At 38.3% G+C, this 20028-nt stretch overlaps 1 protein-coding gene across 33 annotated transcripts in view; it reads left to right on the forward strand.

The window, feature by feature from the left end:
• LOC109680562 (uncharacterized) overlaps positions 1 to 20028 on the forward strand; it is a 472009-nt gene that overhangs the window by 373553 nt on the left and 78428 nt on the right. For 28 of the 33 annotated variants that reach the window (XR_012443914.1, XR_012443883.1, XR_012443884.1 and 25 more), the window contains 2 exons: positions 13099 to 13154; positions 14230 to 14293. The exons of 2 other annotated variants lie outside the window; for them this stretch is intronic. Coding sequence is in view for 5 of the 31 variants with exons in the window: in XM_074061699.1 (XP_073917800.1) it covers positions 13099 to 13154; positions 14230 to 14293 (120 nt within the window). In the remaining 26 variants the exon portion in view is untranslated. Of the gene's footprint in view, positions 1 to 13098; positions 13155 to 14229; positions 14294 to 17111; positions 17261 to 20028 lie in introns of those variants that run through there. 3 more of the 33 variants (XM_074061702.1, XM_074061698.1, XM_074061700.1) reach the window with 1 other exon arrangement.

The raw sequence follows: 20028 nt of genomic DNA on the forward strand, positions 1-20028 counted from the left end.
ACCAATTGCATGCAATGGCATGTGGAGCATCCCGTCAACTCTGACACAAGGCTGTGGGCATACACCCATTCTGCTTTGTACAAATGTGCAATGCAGAATTTTGAAGGAGGAGCAGTTAATATTCAAGAAACTTTTTACTCTATGTTAAGGGCATGATTCATTTCTTGAAGATTTGCTAAAGATTGGGGGTAGGCTGTGAAGGATGAATCTGAGCCAAATAAGTTTGTGGGAATGGCTTCTAAGAAATCCTGCTGCCACTGATCACCACCACATGCCCCTGTAATACTGGCCATGAGAAGTGTTGTCTAGCAGTGAAAAAAGACCCAATGGGAGGAGTGTTATCTCAGGATTACTGGGTAACTCTGTTTGACTTCTGAGGAAGAGAGGGATCCCTAAGCCATTGGTCACAATATTTGGCCTAGGAAAAGACTACACATCAGGGCACTTTAAAAGCATGTGTCACCACTCAGGACTGTGAATGTCAAAGCATGAGGATTTAAGCTATGTTTTATGTCCATTCCTGGAGGTAGGTGGAATGACAGGTCTAATGGTGGGAGCCCCATGCTGAAGAGCCCAGCTGAAGATCAACCCCCTAAATTGGGACGGGGACAAGATTCACAGTAGACATTTAGTCATAGTTAGGCCTGCACACACACGGAACAGGGTAGGGGGAGTCCAGGTATGGTAGCAGTAGGCTAAGAGGTGGTGACAGAAAAAGGAAATAAAAGAAAGCAGGGTAGATTATGCCTCTCATCCTAGCTACTTGGGAGATGGTGAAAGCAGGATCACTTTTCAAGGTCAACTCTGGTGAAAAGCATAAAAATCTATCTGACAAATAACTAAAGCAGAAAAGGCTGAGGGCAGCTAAAGTGATAGAGGGCCTGCCTATGAACTGTGAGTTCAAGCCCCTGTACCCTCAAAACATATAAAAGAAAAGTGAAATTAAACACACCCATACACAAAAGTGAAAGCAAAATCTATATTCTCATGCCTTGGATCACCTAACACTATGTACAGAAAATCTTGACAGATCTATAAAATACTATTAGTGTTAGTAAAGAAACTCATCAAGATTATATGCAATATATTGACACAAAACAGTGGAGTGCCCCACAGAGCCCATGAAAACAGTGAAATTATGACTGTTGAGTCACTGCAGAACAAATGAATAGCCAGAAGAGGACATACATGGGGAAAGATGAGTGGCACAGGGGGATAAACTTTATATGTCCTCTCTTGGTAGCACCCTTCCTTCATCTCCCTGTGTTCAGTAATACAGAAGTTTTACAAACCCTGTCCCTTCAGATGTCTCTGCAGGTTTCTTAATGGATTAATCATTGACTAAGTCATTGATCAATGGTGATCACATCAATGTCCTGACCCTATGCACCCTGCATATGTCTGGAAAGGCCTCAAAGTTTCTACCATTTGATCACATGATGTTTTTCTCTGCAACCAGGCATCAGGGTTATTGAGGGGCCTAAACCATCAGTCACCTCACTAGCTTACAAACAGACTAGTCCCTTAGACAGTCTCAAGGCTCAAAAGATAATTGCCAGAAAGTGAGAATAGAGATCAAATATTTATTTAGGATTATGTCATAATAGCACACAAAATGGAAGAAAAAAATTCATATTAAATATCTGAAAAGAGGAATTCCAAGATGGCGGCTAGAGGTAGGAAGCAGAAAGCGACCCTCCTATAGTGAAATCTTGGAGAGACGCTGGAGACACACTTTGCAGGCATAATCACCGAGAAAAGGCATAACTTTGACCCCTCCACATCTCCAGCCGGCGCAGAGAATCTCCACTTCACGTTAAACGGAGAACCGAGGAGGCCCCCGGGGCCGCCAGTGGCCGGCGCCCATACGGCTTGGGAAGATGCGGACCAGGTGAGCTTCGCGGTACCGCGGTTCCCCCACAGACAAGCCTGGGCCAGAGCAGCATAGCCCCCTGGACAGACTGACGTCCACCCGGGAAAAAAAGAGAAACTGAGTACTAAGCAATAAGAACAGTTAAGACACGCTGGAAAGAGGGTGGGGTGCCCTGAGCGCTGAAGATTGGGGGAAGGGACTCCTTCCCGGGACTGTAAATAAACGAGCCGGGCGGGCCGGAGAGGCTCTGGCGGGAGCGGGGCGCACCCAGCAACCAGGAGCGGGGACGCTTGTGAGAGGAGGGAAGACCCACTTCCCACGTGAACTGTAAATAAACACGCAGGCCTGACAACGCGGGGCAGTGTCGCCTTTCCCAGTGCTTGGAAAGGGGAAAGCCTGTAGCAGAGGCCCCCCTCCCCCGCACAGGAGAACTCTGAGCAAACAAAGCCTGTGGGACCAGGTGAGCGCTAGCTCACCCCAGAGATCTGCATAAATAACGCCGCCAGCTACAGGCTGAGAGCAGCAGGCAGGCAAGCCACAGTTGCAGATACCACTCTCAGAACTGCCTCCAGACGCTTTTTTTTCTTTTTCTCCCTACCTTTGATGAGAGAACAACCGAATTACACCTGCAAGCCGAAAAACTTACTGAAACTGTATTGCATTTGAACTGGGGACACTTGGTGGGGCTTTTTTTTTTTTTTCTGTGTGTGTGTGAGTGTAGCTTTGTTCTACTTTATGCATCCCCTTTGATGAGACAACTACAGAACAACATCTGAGGCACCAACTCCAGGACTGGAGATTGAGACGGACATCCAAATTATTAAGACTGAAATTGCATTGCATATAAACTTGGAAGTTTTTTGGTTTTTTTTCTTTTTAATTTTCTATTTTCCATTTTATTTTAATTCATTTTTATAAATAGATATTACTTTCATATACTTATTTTTTATTTTTTTTATCTTTGATTTTCAATCCTCTCTCTGTCTCTCTATTGTCTGTTCAGCTTACTGTCGATTAGTACACTAACACTCCCTGTTTATACCTTTGAAACTCTCTTGTCTGATACCTTGTTCTGTTTTCTCCCTCTTGTCTGTATATTTGTTTTCCCCTTTTCTTTAACTTCTTGCTTTCCATCTCAGCTCACTCTTCCATTCTCAATATTACCATTGTTATTATTACAAACTAGAAAATACTTAATTACACACAGTACAGGGACAGTAACAACACCAAGGACAATGACAGGAAGACAGAAAAAACAAGGAAACCAGTTTCCCCACAGCAAAAAAATTAGTACAGGAACCAGAGGGGAATGAAGAGAACAGAAACTCAGATCCAGACTCCAACAAAATGAAGATAAACTATGCCAAAGGATCCAATGAAGCCCACAAGAATAATTTAAAAGAAGACATACTACAAGTACTCAATGAGAATTTTATAGAGATGATACTGGATAGGGTCAACCAAAATGTACAGGAGACACTCAAGAAATTCCAAGACAATAAAAATAGAGAATTTGAAAAAGCAAAAGAAGAAATAAAGGAAACCATAGAAGCACTGTATAAACACCAAAGTGAAAGAGAGAACACAATGAATAAACGGATAAATGAACTCAGGACAAAAATAGACAACATTAAAGAAGAAAACTGCCAGGATATGGAAAACCTCAGAAAAAAGAACGAAACAGAACTGCAAAACAAAACGGAAGGCCAATCCAGCAGAATAGAACAAACAGAAGACAGAATCTCAGAACTTGAAGATGAAATGGTAATTAAAGGAAAAACTGAAGAACTATTAATTAAACAACTCAAGACCTGTGAAAAGAAAATGCAAGAACTCACTGACTCCATCAAAAGACCAAACTTGAGAATCATGGACAACAAAGAAGGAGAAGAGGTGCAAGCGAAGGGAATGCGTAATATATTCAACAAAATAATAACAGAAAATTTCCCAAATCTAGAGAAAGATATTCCCATACAAATGCAAGAGGCCTCCAGGACACCAAACAGACCAGATCAAAATAGAACTACTCCACGACATATTATCATTAAAACAACAAGTTCAGAAACTAAGGAAAGAATATTGAAGGCTGTAAGAGAGAAAAAACAAGTAACATACAAAGGTAAACCCATCAAAATCACAGCAGACTTCTCAACAGAAACATTAAAAGCAAGAAGAGCGTGGGGTGAGATCTTCCGGGCACTGAATGAAAATAACTTCAACCCCAGGATACTCTACCCAGCAAAGCTATCATTCAAAATAGATGGAGCAATAAAAGTCTTCCATGATAAGCAGAAACTAAAACAATATGTGACCACAAAGCCACCATTACAAAAGATTCTGCAAGGGATCCTGCACACAGAAAGTGACACCCAACTTAACCATGAAAAGGCAGGCAGCACCAAACCACAGGATAAGAAAAAGCAAGACAGTAGAGAGTAACATCAAGTTAGGTACACACAATCAAACCTTCAAACAACTAAGATAACTAAATGGCAGGAATCACCACATACCTATCAGTACTAACGCTTAATGTTAATGGACTTAATTCACCCATCAAAAGACACCGTTTGACAAAATGGATTAAAAAAGAAGATCCAACAATTTGTTGCTTACAGGTGACTCATCTCACCGACAGAAATAAGCATATGCTTAGGATGAAAGGCTGGAAGAAGATTTACCAAGCCAATGGCCCCCGAAAACAAGCAGGAGTAGCAATACTTATCTCTGACAAAGTAGACTTCAAACCTACATTGATCAAACGAGATAAAGAAGGACATTCCATACTAATAAAAGGGGAAATAGACCAAAAGGAAATAATAATCATCAATCTGTACGCACCCAAAGTCAACCCACCCAATTTCATCAAACATACCCTGAAAGACTTAAAAGCATATATAAACGCCAACACAGTGGTTGTGGGAGACTTTAACACTCCATTATCATCAATAGATAGGTCATCCAAACAAAAACTCAATAAAGAAATCCAAGATCTAAAATATGCAATAGATCAAGTGGACCTAATAGATGTCTACAGAACATTTCATCCAACCTCTACACAATATACATTCTTCTCAGCAGCCCATGGAACCTTCTCCAAAATAGATCATATCCTAGGGCACAAAGCAAGCCTCAGCAAATATAAGAAAATAGAAATAATACCATGCATACTATCTGACCACAATGCAGTAAAAGTAGAACTCAACAACAAAAGTAAAGACAAAAACCATGCAAACAGCTGGAAACTAAATAACTCATTACTTAATGAAGAATGGATCCTCGATGCAATAAAAGAGGAAATTAAAAAGTTCCTAGAAGTCAATGAAAATGAAAACACAACCTACCGGAACCTATGGGACACAGCTAAGGCAGTCTTGAGAGGAAAGTTTATAGCCATGAGTGCATATATTAAAAAGATTGAAAGATCCCAAATCAATGACCTAATGATACATCTCAAACTCCTAGAAAAACAAGAACAAGCAAATCCCAAAACAAATAGAAGGAGAGAAATAATAAAAATAAGAGCTCAAATCAACGAAATAGAAACCAAAAAAGCCATACAAAGAATTAATGAAACAAAAAGTTGGTTCTTTGAAAAAATAAACAAGATCGATAGACCCCTGGCAAACCTGACTAAAATGAGGAGGGAAAAAACCCAAATTAGTAGAATCAGGAATGCAAAAGGGGAGATAACAACAAACACCATGGAAGTCCAGGAAATCATCAGAGACTACTTTGAGAACCTATATTCAAATAAATTTGAAAATCTTAAAGAAATGGACAGATTTCTAGATACATATGATCATCCAATACTGAACCAAGAGGAAATTAATCACCTGAATAGACCTATAACACAAAATGAAATTGAAGCAGCAATCAAGAGTCTCCCCAAAACGAAAAGTCCAGGACCTGATGGATTCTCTGCTGAATTCTATCAGACCTTTAAAGAAGAACTGATACCAACCCTCCTTAAACTGTTCCATGAAATAGAAAGGGAAGGAAAACTGCCAAACACATTTTATGAAGCCAGTATTACACTTATCCCAAAACCAGGCAAAGACACCTCCAAAAAGGAGAACTATAGGCCAATCTCCTTAATGAACATTGATGCAAAAATCCTCAACAAAATAATGGCAAATCGAATTCAGCAACACATCAAAAAGATTATTCACCATGACCAGGTAGGTTTCATCCCAGGGATGCAGGGGTGGTTCAACATACGAAAATCAATAAACGTAATAAACCACATTAACAGAAGCAAAGACAAAAACCACTTGATCATCTCAATAGATGCGGAAAAAGCCTTTGATAAGATCCAACATCATTTCATGATAAAAGCTCTAAGAAAACTAGGAATAGAAGGAAAGTTCCTCAACATTATAAAAGCTATATATGACAAACCTACAGCCAGCATTATACTTAACGGAGAAAAATTAAAACCATTCCCTCTAAAATCAGGAACCAGACAAGGATGCCCACTATCTCCACTCCTATTCAACATAGTACTGGAATTCCTAGCCAGAGCAATTAGGCAAGAAGAAGGAATAAAAGGAATACAAATAGGTAAAGAAACTGTCAAAATATCCCTATTTGCAGATGACATGATCCTATACCTTAAAGACCCAAAAAACTCTACTCAGAAGCTTCTAGACATTATCAATAGCTATAGCAAGGTAGCAGGATATACAATCAACATAGAAAAATCGTTAGCATTTCTATACACTAACAATGAGCAAACGGAAAAAGAATGTATAAAAACAATTCCATTTACAATAGCCTCAAAAAATATCAAATACCTAGGTGTAAACCTAACAAAAGATGTGAAAGACCTCTACAAGGAAAACTATACACTTCTGAAGAAAGAGATTGAGGAAGACTTATAGAAAGTGGAGAGATCTCCCATGCTCGTGGATTGGTAGAAGTAACATAGTAAAAATGTCAATACTCCCCGAAGTAATCTACATGTTTAATGCAATTCCCATCAAAATTCCAATGACATTCATTAAAGAGATTGAAAAATCTACTGTTAAATTTATATGGAAACACAAGAGGCCATGAATAGCCAAGGCAATACTCAGTCAAAAGAACAATGCAGGAGGTATCACAATACCTGACTTCAAACTATATTACAAAGCAATAACAATAAAAACAGCATGGTACTGGCACAAAAACAGACATGAAGACCAGTGGAACAGAATAGAGGATCCAGATATGAAGCCACACAACTATAAGCAACTTATCTTTGACAAAGGAACTAAAAATATACGATGGAGAAATAGCAGCCTCTTCAACAAAAACTGCTGGGAAAACTGGTTAGCAGTCTGCAAAAAACTGAAACTAGATCCATGTATATCACCCTATACCAAGATTAACTCAAAATGGATCAAGGATCTTAATATCAGACCCCAAACTCTTAAGTTGATACAGGAAAGAGTAGGAAATACTCTGGAGTTAGTAGGTATAGGTAAGAACTTTCTCAATGAAACCCCAGCAGCACAGCAACTAAGAGATAGCATAGATAAATGGGACCTCATAAAGCTAAAAAGCTTCTGTTCATCAAAAGAAATGGTCTCTAAACTGAAGAGAACACCCACAGAGTGGGAGAAAGTATTTACCAACTATACATCAGACAAAGGACTGATAACCAGAATATATAGGGAACTTAAAAAACTAAATTCTCCCAAAACTAATACCAATAAAGAAATGGGCATGTGAATTAAACAGAACTTTCTCAAAAGAAGAAATTCAAATGTCCAGAAAACACATCAAAAAATGCTCACCATCTCTAGCAATAAAGGAAATGCAAATTAAAACCACGCTAAGATTCCACCTCACCCCTGTTAGAATAGCCATCATCAGCAACACCACCAACAACAGGTATTGGCAAGGATGCGGGGAAAAGGGAACCCTCTTACACTGTTGGTGGGAATGTTAATTAGTACAACCACTCTGGAAAAAAATTTGGAGGCCACTTAAAAAGCTAGACATCGATCTACCATTTGATCCAGCAATACCACTCTTGGGGATATACCCAAAAGACTGTGACACAGGTTACTCCAGAGGCACCTGAACACCCATGTTTATTGCAGCACTATTCACAATAGCCTTGTTATGGAAACAGCCAAGATGCCCCACTACTGATGAATGGATTAAGAAAATCTGCTATCTATACACAATGGAATTTTATGCAGCCATGACGAAGAACGAAATGTTATCATTCGCTGGTAAATGGATGGAATTGGATAACATCATTCTGAGTGAGGTTAGCCTGGCCCAAAAGACCAAAAATTGTATGTTCTCCCTCATATGTGGACATTAGATCAAGGACAAACACAACAAGGTGATTGGACTATGAGCACATGATAAAAGCGAGAGCACACAAGAAGGGAGGGGTGAGGATAGGTAAGACACCTAAAAAATTAGCTAGCATTTGTTGCCCTTACGGCAGAGAAACTAAAGCAGATACCTTAAAAGCAACTGAGGCCAATAGGAAAAGGGGAACAGGAACTAGAGAAAAGGTTAGATCAAAAAGAATTAACCTAGAAGGTAACACCCACGCACAGGAAATCAATGTGAGTCAATGCCCTGTATAGCTATCCTTATCTCAACCAGCAAAAACCCTTGTTCCTTCCTATTATTGCTTATACTCTCTCTACAACAAAATTAGAAATAAGGGCAAAATAGTTTCTGCTGGGTATTGAGGGGGGCGAGAGGGAGGGGGTGGACTGGGTGGTAAGGGAGGGGGTGGGGGCAGGGGGAAGAAATGACCCAAGCCTTGTATGCACATATGAATAATAAAAGAAAAAAAAAGAGAAGCACATCCATCACCTCAGGTACTTATCATTTCTCTATGGTGAGGACATTTTTTATTTCTCCCTTTTAGTTATTTTTCAATATATAGTACATTATTAACTATAATCACCTGATGTGCAATGAAGCACAAAAACTTAGTACTCCAACAGTAACTTTCACTTGACAGTATATAATAGCACCAAAAAAATCACAATGTATACCATAAATATATACAATTATCGTCTATCACTAAAAATGAAATAAAACTTTTAAAAAGTGGTGAGATAGCTCTGTGGCCACTCAGTCCACTCACAGTGTGTAGCTTTTATTATATTCAGAGTTGTGCAACAATCACCACAATCAAATGTTAGAGAATTTTCATCACTCCAAAAAGAAACCTCACACTCCTCAGCAATCCTCCCCACTTGCCTATCTTTCCCAGTTCAGCCTTACAGTATGTGGTTAGCATGTAGTGTATATAATGTTTTCAGGTCCATCCATGTTGTAACATTTATCAGTACTTCATTCCTTTTTTTCTGCCACATATCATTCCACTATCTAGGTGTGCCACTCACCAGCTAATAGGCTTTTGAGTTGTTTGCAGTTTTTGTCAGTTATGAATAATACTATTAAGTATATTTATGTACAAGCTTTGTGTGAATGTCTGTTCTCATTTTTCTTGAGCATACCTAGGGTAGAATTGATGGATCATAGGGTAACCCTATGTTTAGTTTTTTGAGTAACTGCCAAACTGCTTTTCAAAGACATTAAACCATTTTACATTCTCAAAAAAATAAATAAACAAATAAATAAAAAGTAAGAGGATGTAACAAAAATATGCCATGAGAATAATAATGACAGAAATCAAGAATTGTGGCATTTAGTTCATAATGAACAGCCATGAAATCAATGAGGGTTATGAAGAATGAAGAAGAGCATGGCATAAAATAAAGGAGACAATTCTCCAACAACTTATAAAAAGCCAAGTGTATGCACTAACCAACAGTATCAAAGTATGTGAGGCAGAAATGATCAAACTGCATTGAGAGACTGGTGAGTCCACTGCTACCATTGGATTTACGAACACCCTGTAACAGAAACGACAGACTGGGAAGGGAGAAAACTACTAAGAACATAGTTTGCCTAAACATCAGGACCAATCAAGAACATATATTGTGCAAGCAGTTTTAGTAATTAATGGACAAATCACACATTCTTTGACCAGTCCACTGGACCACTCACCAAGATAGACTGCATCAAAGATATAAAACACACTTTAGCACACTTATGAGAATAAAAATCATCCCATGTTTTCTCTCAGAACACAATGGAATTAAAGTAGAAATCAATAACCAAGAATAACAGGAAATTCCCAAAATACACGGTAATTTAATAATGTACCTTGAAATATATATCCATGACTCATGAAGAAAGATCAAGAGAAACTTTGAAATACTTTGAAAATTCAACTTAAAACACAACTTATCAAAATTTGTGTGAATCCAGGAAAGCAGAACTTAATTGGAAATGTAGAGCATTGAATCCATAATGTAGAAATCATAAAACATCCAAAGTCTATTACTTAATTTTTCACCTTTTAATTAAAAAAATGAAGGCAAACTAAATTAAAGTAAGTAGAAATAAATGTGGTATTTTTAAGGAGAATAAAAACAAGGGAAAAGTTACAACAACTACAAATTACAAGTGAGTATCAATAGCTTAGTAGCTCTGAGGGCATTGAAGTCTACGAATTACCCAAAGAAACACACACCCAAAAGAATCCCGTTGCTTAAGGACATGCAATGATGATGCCCAGGTGAAATGAGCAGATTTTTCTCCATTTTTTAACCACACAAAATAATGGGCTTCTCTCCCTTTGGCAGGAGGGAAAATAGGTCTTTTCTGGGGGTTAGTAGTAGTGGGAGGTAGGTGGACACAAGGAAAGGGGGAACGAGAGAGTGAATATGGTAGATGTATTTTGTATCCATATACAAAAATAGAAGGTTGAAATTGTTTTAAGAAGGAGGAAGGGAGGAAAAGGGAAAACAATGGAGGGGAAAGATCTAAGTAAGATATATTGTAAGCACATATGCAAATATTACAATGTATTCCCTTATACAGCTATTATATGCTAACAAAATTAAAAAATAGATTTCTTTATGACATTTTCATACATTTATAAATGAATGTTCATCATGTCCACCCATAATTAGCCACTCTTGTCCCCCCTCCACCTCTTACTGGCCCTCTTCCTCTCCCCAAATCATGTCCCTTCTGTTTCTATGAAAATGAAGAGATATTAATCTCAGAAATGATCACAAAAGGCAAAACAATGTGTTGAAATTTCAATTATTTATGTTAACAGACACTTCACCTATGAATAATTCATAAAATGAGAAGTAAAGTAACTATTGTTATGTGCATAATGTAAAAGTTTAGAAACAATGAAGACCAAACATACATTATGACAGAGACACGCAAGAAAATGATGTGGACTGAGTTAGTTAGAATAGATAAGAGTTTATGTAGGCACAGATGTTGGCCATGTCCATGTCCAAGGAGAAACATCCCCGAGACACCTACGAAGTCTAGTGCACAATCTACAGCCTGAGCTTACCCTGTACCCCTCAATTCTTCTGTTTCTCTGGGATCCCTTCTTGTGGGCAGCTGGAAACACTACTGTAGGTGCGACACAACAGTTTTCCACTCATCTTCTTCACTTCAGAAACACCCAGTGGTCATGAGAACAGATCCTGAAGAGAAACTCCTAGTGCTAATTGAACTCTCTCTGACTTGTTTGCTTTTTGAAACTGGGTCTGTTGGCTCAAACTCATGGTCCCCTCTACTTCAGAGTACTAGGATCAGAGGTACACACCACCAGGCTTGCTGTGAGCTCTCTTAATAACAAGCTGTATGTACACAGAAATAGAGAGAGAAAACCAATGAAGGAAAAAGTGATCTCAAAAACTAATACATGTATACAGAAGGAAACCATTTTAAAAAACACAAGTGGAGAAAAGATTGATTTTCAATTAATAGTCCAGGATGTTTAATAGCTATCTGGAGGAATTATATATAACTTTAAAAGCATATAACTCACAAAATCAAGCCAAATAGATTACAGACCAAACTATCAGAATAATTTACTTCAGTATATATAATGTAGATTAGGAAAATAATTTCATGGCAAATGGATAGAGTAAGCCGGACACTGGTGGCTCACACCTGTAATCCGGTCTACTCAAGACGCAGAGATCAAGAGGATCACAGTTCAAAGCCACCACGGGCAAATAGTTAATGAGAACCTATCTCAAAACAAAACAAAACCCATCACTAAAAAAGGGCTGATGGAATAGCTCATGGTGTAGGCCCTAAACTCAAACCCAAGTACTAGTACTTATACTAGACCTAGAAATTGTTTATTGTATTGGAGAAAAGTTATCCATGCACAGTTGATATGAGCAAGACTACAGAGACAGGCTGGAGGGGGCTCTTCGTTCTTCTTTTCCTTTCTTGCAGGACTTTATCACAGATTCAGAACTAGACCAGGGAGTGGCAATAGTGACTTTCTCTTGACATGTGGTATGGACTCAATGAACTAGTAAGATGTAAAACTCATAGACTAAAGCTTGTTGTCAAACAACTGTTAACTAAAAACTTTGGTAGGTAACGAAATTAGATGCATAAAAACCACTAAGTATTTGGGAAAATTAAAAAATAGGTATCAATTATAAAATATATCTCCTTTATGTCACACTGAAATATTGAAACAATTGAAAAATTATGTTAAAACTGTATAAACTCAGTACTGGTGGCTCACGACTATAATCCAGGCCACTCAGGAGGCAGAAATCAGGAGGATTGTGGTTTAAAGTCAATCCTGGCAAATAGTTCCGTGAGACCCTATTTCAAAAAAAAAAAATCACAACAAAGGGCTGGTGGACTGGCTCAAGGGATAGCCTTGAGTTCAAACTCATTACATCACCAGAAACAAAGGAAGGTTTATAGAACAAATTCTGGTCTTTGATGATGTTAATCACATTATGGTTGCCTCTGGTCAGGAGTGACTTCACAGTACTAATTTATAATTCATCTCTTTTAAAGATCTGAAAATTTTCCCTGTAAGTTCCATGGGATACGATTTTTTTCTCTGTATCTGTCCCTTTCTTTGTAAAAACATGAGGACTCATCTGCTGTGTTATTTAGAAAACATGAAATATAGTTTCATGTGTTAACAAACCATTCCTAGTCATGGTCTTGGAGGTGCCTAGCAGAGAGCTGTGAGTAGGAACAGTAAGCTGTAGGGTGAGTGTACAATCATTCCTGCTGTGGAATTCTTTGTGCATCACCTGTACAAATATAATTCAGCCTTTTTCCAGGGTTAGGATGCAGGGTTAAGATGTGTTGTGATTTACTTTCCTTTTGTTTTCTACCAGGCTTTCTACATCTGTACACAACACCCATGTATCATCAACTTACCTTCACCTTTCAAGTAAGTGGGGTTTAGAGGTTCATTTTCAAGTCTATTTAAGCAAAAACTGCCCTTATCTTCATAATTCCTTTGTTAATTTTATCATCTGGACTATGGCACCTCTTCTCTGGGTGTGGAGTTTGGCAAAGGGTAACACAATTCTTTGAGGGTGTGAAATGGAAAACATGACTCTAAAGAATTATTGATGGTGTTTGTAGAAAGAAAAGTACTCAATCATGTCAATATTTTAGTTATGGCAAAGTGAGCCAACTTGTCAACTGATGTTCCACATGTTTAGGAAAATGTTCTTATTTCACAATTAAGCTGGGAGACAGTGGCTCATACCTGTATTCCTAGCTACTCAGGAGGCAGAGATCAGGAGGATCGAGGTTTTGATCAACTATTTGCCATCCTGGACAAATAGTTCATGAGACCCTATCACAAAAAAACCCTTCACAAAAATAGGGCTGGTAGAGTGGCTGAAGGCGAAGGCCTTGAATTCAAGACCCAGGACCACAAAATAAATAATACAATTAAAATGGTTTTCTTGAAAGCTTGAAAGTATGACTGTTAATTCAAAGCTTGAAAAAGAATATCCTACATGACAAAAATACATTCCTGCATGCAGAAACAATATTTATGCTGCCTATGTCTGATGCTAATCTTCATTGCTTTTACAATTATTTTTAAAATTTTCATTTTAATTGACCTGTAATAATTTTCTCATGTATGAGGTATAGTATCATAATACAACACAAGCATATAATATGCAGTAATCAAAAAGCATTACCATCACCTCAACTATGGCAATTTCTATGTACTGTGTCTTTCTTGGCCCTATTTTCAACTCTAAAGTTGAAAATATTTGTAAATAAGCATTGCACTTAAAGTTATTTTACATGGGATATGTATCAAGAATTCTAAAATCTATTTAAACAATTAGATAGGCAGTAATCAAATAAATGAAGTAAATTTTCTCATTGGTGGAGTGGGATATTACATACAGTAAATGAAAATGGCTAGATGGATTTGCTTTTGTGGTGTATTAGTAGGTCACTTTAGAAATTTCATCCTATTCTTCCTGTCTCACTCACAGGAATATAAACATAGCAAAGAGAAGAAAGGAATTAGATGAAACGGACTACAAATGCAGAAGCCAGGTAAGGGAGTGTAGAGTCAGTAGGGAGAGCTTTATCATTGGAAGAGGGCACCAGGACCAACCTTACATGAATAAAATGGAAATATAAGATAGGACATTGGTGGTTCATGCTGGTAATCCCAGATACTTAGGAGGCTTAGATCAGGAAGATCACAGTTTGGGGCCAGACTGGTCAAATATGGAGGCTCCCTCTCCAGAATACGCAAAGCAAAATGGGCTGTAGGTGTGGTTGAAATAGCAGTGTGCCTGATTTGCAAGCATGTAGCCCTGAGATCAAATCCCAGGCCCTCCAAAAAAAAAGAGAGAATGGAAGAGAATTCAAGTCCCAAAGATGTGACAACAAGCTGGGTGTAGGTGGCTCATGCCTGTAATCATAGTGGCTCAGGAGGCAGAGCTCAGGAAGATCTCAGTTCGAAGATAGCCCAAGCTTATAATTCTGGAAACCCTATCTCAAAAAACAGATCACAAAAAAGGGCTGGCAGAATTGCTCAAGCATTAAGAGTGCAGACCTTGCAGGCACAAGTCCCTAAGATCAACTCTGGTGCCAGCACAAAAAAAAATTCCAACAACAAATAAGATGATCTAATGAAATTGAAACATTTCTAGAGGGACAAAAACACTAATTAAATGGATTACAAAACAAAGAAAAATCTGAATGTAATAAGAAGTTAAGATGAAATAAATAAAAAACTTACCAATGAAGTAGTTCCTATCAGAGATGACTGTACAAATCTCTCCCTATGTTAAAGAATAGTTCACATATTCTTAAATAAAATATAAAAAGTAAACATAAGAGAACACTTTATAAATGACAATATCAGTTTACCCTGATTCCAAAAGTAGATGAAATAAACTATCTCTGTTTACAAATGACAAGGCAGTGTGTGTAGAAAACACTATGAAACCCACAAAATACTATTAGATCTTAACATGAGTTTAGGAAGGCTGAAGTACAGGCTATGGTTTGGATTTGAGATGTCCCTTCAAAAGGCTTCTATTTTGAAGGAGTTTTTCACAGCATAGCAGCATACAGAGCTGGGGGCTTTTGGGTAGTGATTCAATCATGAAGACTCTGATTTCATCCTTGGAATGATCTCTTGATGTATTTATAATATGGTGACATTAGTGGTAGATGGTTGAAAGCAGGAGGTGGGAGCTTCTTTGAGGGAAGGGTCACTGGGCAGTATGCACTTGAAAGATATACCTTGCTAAGAGATAGTATAGACAAGTGGGACTTGATAAAACAAAAAAACTTCTGCAACAGAAGAAATGGTCTCTAAACTGAAGAGATGACCCATAGAGTGGGAGAAAATCTTTGCCAGCTACACATCTGGCAAAGGACTGACAACCAGAATATACAGGGAACTCAAAAAACTAAACTCTCCCAAAATTAATGAACCAATAAAGAAATGGGCAACTGAACTAAACAGAACTTTCTCAAAAGAAGAAATTCAAATGGCCAAAAATCACATGAATAAATGCTCACCATGTCTAGCCATAAAGGAAATGGAAATCAAAACCACACTAAGATTCCACCTCACTGTGTTAGAATAGCCATCATCAAAAACACCACCAATGACAGGTGTTGGCGAGGATGTTGGGGAAAAGGAACCCTTGTACACTGCTGGTGGGAATGTAGTACAACCACTCAGGAAAAAAATTTGGAGGTTTCTTAAAAATCTAAACATAGATACGCCATATGATCCAGCAATCCCACTCCTGGGGATATACCGAAAGGAATCTGACACAGGTTACTTCAGAGGCACCTGCACACCCATGTTTATTGTCACACTATTCACAATAGCCAAGTTATGGAAACAGCCAAGACGCCCCACTAGTGATGAATGGATTAAGAAAATGTGGTATTTATACACAATGGAATTCTACTCAGCCATGAAAAAGAATGAAATCTTATCATTCACAAGTGAATGGATGGAACTGGAGAACATCATTCTGAGGGAAGTTAGTCAGGCTCAGAAGACCAATAATTGTACATTCTCCCTCATATTTAAACTTTAGATCAAGGACAAATACAGCAATGTGATTGGACTTTGATCACATGATAAGGCAAGAACACACAAGGGAGGTATGAGGATAGGTGAGAAACCCAAAAACATGAAAGTAATTGATGTCCTCAATGCAAAAGAACTAATGCAGAAACTTAAAAGCAACAGAGGCCAACGGGAGATCAGGAACTAGAGAAAAGGTTAGTTCGAGAAGAATCAACTTAGTATGTAACACATTTGTACATGGAAGCAATGCTAGGAATCTCCTTGTATAGCTATCCTTATCTCAACTATCAAAAATGCTTTGTCCTTATTATTGTTTATACTCTCTCTTCAACTAAATTAGAGATAAAGGTGGAACAGTTTCTGCCTGGAAGTGAGGGGGGGGAGAAGGAGGGGCAGGAGAAGGGGGGTGGAAGGGGGTAGAAATGACCCAAATATTGTATGTACATATGCATAAATGAAAATAAATAAATAACTAATTCAAAATCAATTTTAAAAAAAGATATACCTTGCTCAGCCCCATGCTACCTTTTCTTTCCTCTGGTATTAGGGATTGAATTCAGGATCTCAAGCATGCTGGGCAAGTACACCACACTTGAGCCACACTCCTAGCCTTTGTGTTTCTCATTTTTTTTGAGACAGGCACTTGCTACCTTTTGCCAAACTGGCCTTGAAGTTATGATCCTCTTGCATATTCTATTGGATAGACTGGGATTACAGGCATGTGCCAAAATGTTCCCATGCTTCACACTTCCTCTCTCTCTCTCTCTCTCTTTCTCTGTCTCTTTCTCTCTGCTTCCTGTCTACTAGGAGCTGAACTGCTTTGTTCTACCAAATGCTCCCCAGCCTCCCCAGGTCTGCAAAACAAATAAGCCATGATATATGGACTGAAACCTCTGAAATAATGAGACAAATTAAATCTTTACTCCTTATAAGTTGTTTCTCTCAACTATTTGTAACAGCAATAAAAAATTGATTAATACACTTAAATATGCATAAATCAGATTTTTGTGTATTATTTGTTCATAATATAAAAATAAAAACTAAGAAATGAATTCAACTTAAAATAGCATAAAAATCACACTCCCTAGGAATAAACTGAACAAAATAAATATAAGACATACACAATGAAAACAAGAAAAGTCACTGAGAAAAGTGAGAAACAAGAATAGAAGGGTAGATGCATGCATGGGTCAAGTGGTAAAGCTCATGCTTGGACAGTACAAATTCTGAGTTCAAAATCCAGATATCCCCACCCCCAGAAAATTAAAGGAGACTTATCTAAATAGAAAAATACTCCTTGTTCATTAATCCAAAGACTTACTATATTTTAAATGGCGATGATTTTGATGTCCCTATCAAAATTCCAAGTGAGTTTGGTTTTGCATAAATTGAAAACTGAATATAAATGCATAAGGAAATACAAGAAAACAAGAAGAGTCAAAACAACCCTGTGAAAGAAGATAAAGTTGGAGTGCTCAACTCACACTTCCTGACTAAAAATTTAATACTGATAATCAACAAGACATTGTGACATTAAAATAAAGATGGAGCAATACTCCAGTGATAACAAATGAGCACCGAAATGTTAACCCTTAATTTTATGGCATGTGATTTTGTAAATGTGTCAGATCAACTCAATGCAAAAAAATATTTTTCAACAAAAAATATTTGCTAGGAAACTTGGACTCTTCCTTCATATCATACAAATACTGGTATAAAAAAACCAGTTCATATATCTCTTAGAAATGAAAGAAAGCCCAGAATGGATAGGTGAGAGATGGCTGATACTCTAGTATAGGGTTTATTGTAGAGAAGTTGCCCTGTGGAGGGGGTTCCAGCAAGAGAGCTGGAGCTTCCAGCCACTTACAGACTGGTAGTATTTATAAAGTGGGTGGAGCAGCCCCAGGAAGGTCACTGGGCTGGATAATCCTCAGTGGTCCTCTGACCCTCAGGAGATCATGGCTTAAGGGTGGGTTTTCCATCTCGGCCAGGTGAGGAGTTTCTATTAAATGGCTAAAGGTGTATGTCTATTTTTATTTAGGGCCGGGTGGAGAGTTTTCAACATGTCACCTTCAAGGTGGAGGGGTCCAGGCGCCCTAGCTCATGCTTGTAATCCTAGATACTCAGGAGGCAGAGATCAGGAGGATTGAGGTTCAAAGCCAGCCCAGGCAAATAGTTCATGAGACCCGATTTCAAAATGACCAGTCACAAAAAAGGACTGGTGGAGTGGCTCAAGGTGCAGGCCCTGAGTTCAAACCACAGTACCACAAAAAAAAGGCAGGGGAGAGGGAAGGGGTCCATTTCTAATATGGCTTCCTTTTGTTCACCCTAACATTCCTGCCTTTTGATATATATCTATAAAAGGGAATGGGATACCAGATGTTCCTCTATCCATTTCTGCTCACCCTAACAATATCTCAGTATAAGAATAAGAACTATGAAACTTATAGATGATAGGAACACCCAAATGACAAGTGACACAAGAAAAAAAAGTGAACTGAATTTCATTAGATTGAACATATTTTATTATTCAACTGGCTCTCTCATAATCTTAGCTACTCAGGAGACACAGAGGCTGGTAGAATGGCTCAAGTATAAGAGTGCCTGCCTAGCAAGCCCTAAGTTCAAACCTCTGCACTGCCAAAAAACTCCTTTTCACTGGGCACAAGTGGCACACGCCTGTAATCTTGGCTACTGAGAAGATAGAGATCAGGAGGATCACAACTGGAAGCCAGTCTGGGCAAAGAGTTCGTGAGACCCTATCTTGAAAAAACTCATCACAAAAAACGGCTGATGGAGTGGCTCAAGGTGGAGTCCCTGAGTTCAAACCTCACTATGGCAGAAAAAATGCAGGAAGAGATCAAGAGGATAGCAATTTGAAGTCAACCCAAGCAAATAGTTCAGCATACCCATTTCGAAAAAAACCCATCACATGGGTTCTTAATAACCCATATAAATATGATAGGAGAATAGATTAATACATTTACGTATAATGATATATTGATATAGTCAACATGTTTTTTGTTCTTATTTTATATTCCACTTACCACTTTATATTCTGTTAGCCATTCCTTATTTTGGGGTTTTTTCTTTGGAAATGGGGTCTCACCAACTATTTGCCCAAGTAGGCCCTGACCCTCGATCCTCTCACTCTCAGACATTCAAGATACTAGAATTACAGGCATGATGCAGCAGTGCCCAGCTGAGAGAAAATATTTTCAGAATCATGTGGTTGACAAGAATTTATTTTTAGAATACATAGAAAATTATTAGAAGACAACAACAAAAAGAAAAATATCCCATTAAAATGGGTGAATGAAAGCATGGGGACATGACTCGAGTGGGAGGGCACCTGATTAGCAAGCTCCAGGCACTAAGCTCACAGCATGGCATCTGTTCTGCATTTCTCTATCTGTCTTTGCTCTAAGCCATTCTCTTTGAAGTCACTTTGCAATCACCTTGAATTCCACGAAAGACAGATACTAACATCTTCATGACAAGGGACAGAAACTACCCCCAACAGTAGACCTTCCTCAGCATGGATCACCTGCCAGTTGAAAAGGAACTCAGATAACACCTCTTGGACCGCTCCTGAGATAATGACCCATCAGAGTGCACCTGTGATTGAACTGTTTTTACATACCTTTTGTCCCCTAGCCCCAGTTCTTCACTATTTAACCCTATCACTCATGCTTGTGCAAGAACACTCAGGTAGACATAATGT

The sequence above is a fragment of the Castor canadensis genome, chromosome 19, assembly GCF_047511655.1.
Source record: "Castor canadensis chromosome 19, mCasCan1.hap1v2, whole genome shotgun sequence".
NCBI lineage: Eukaryota > Metazoa > Chordata > Mammalia > Rodentia > Castoridae > Castor > Castor canadensis.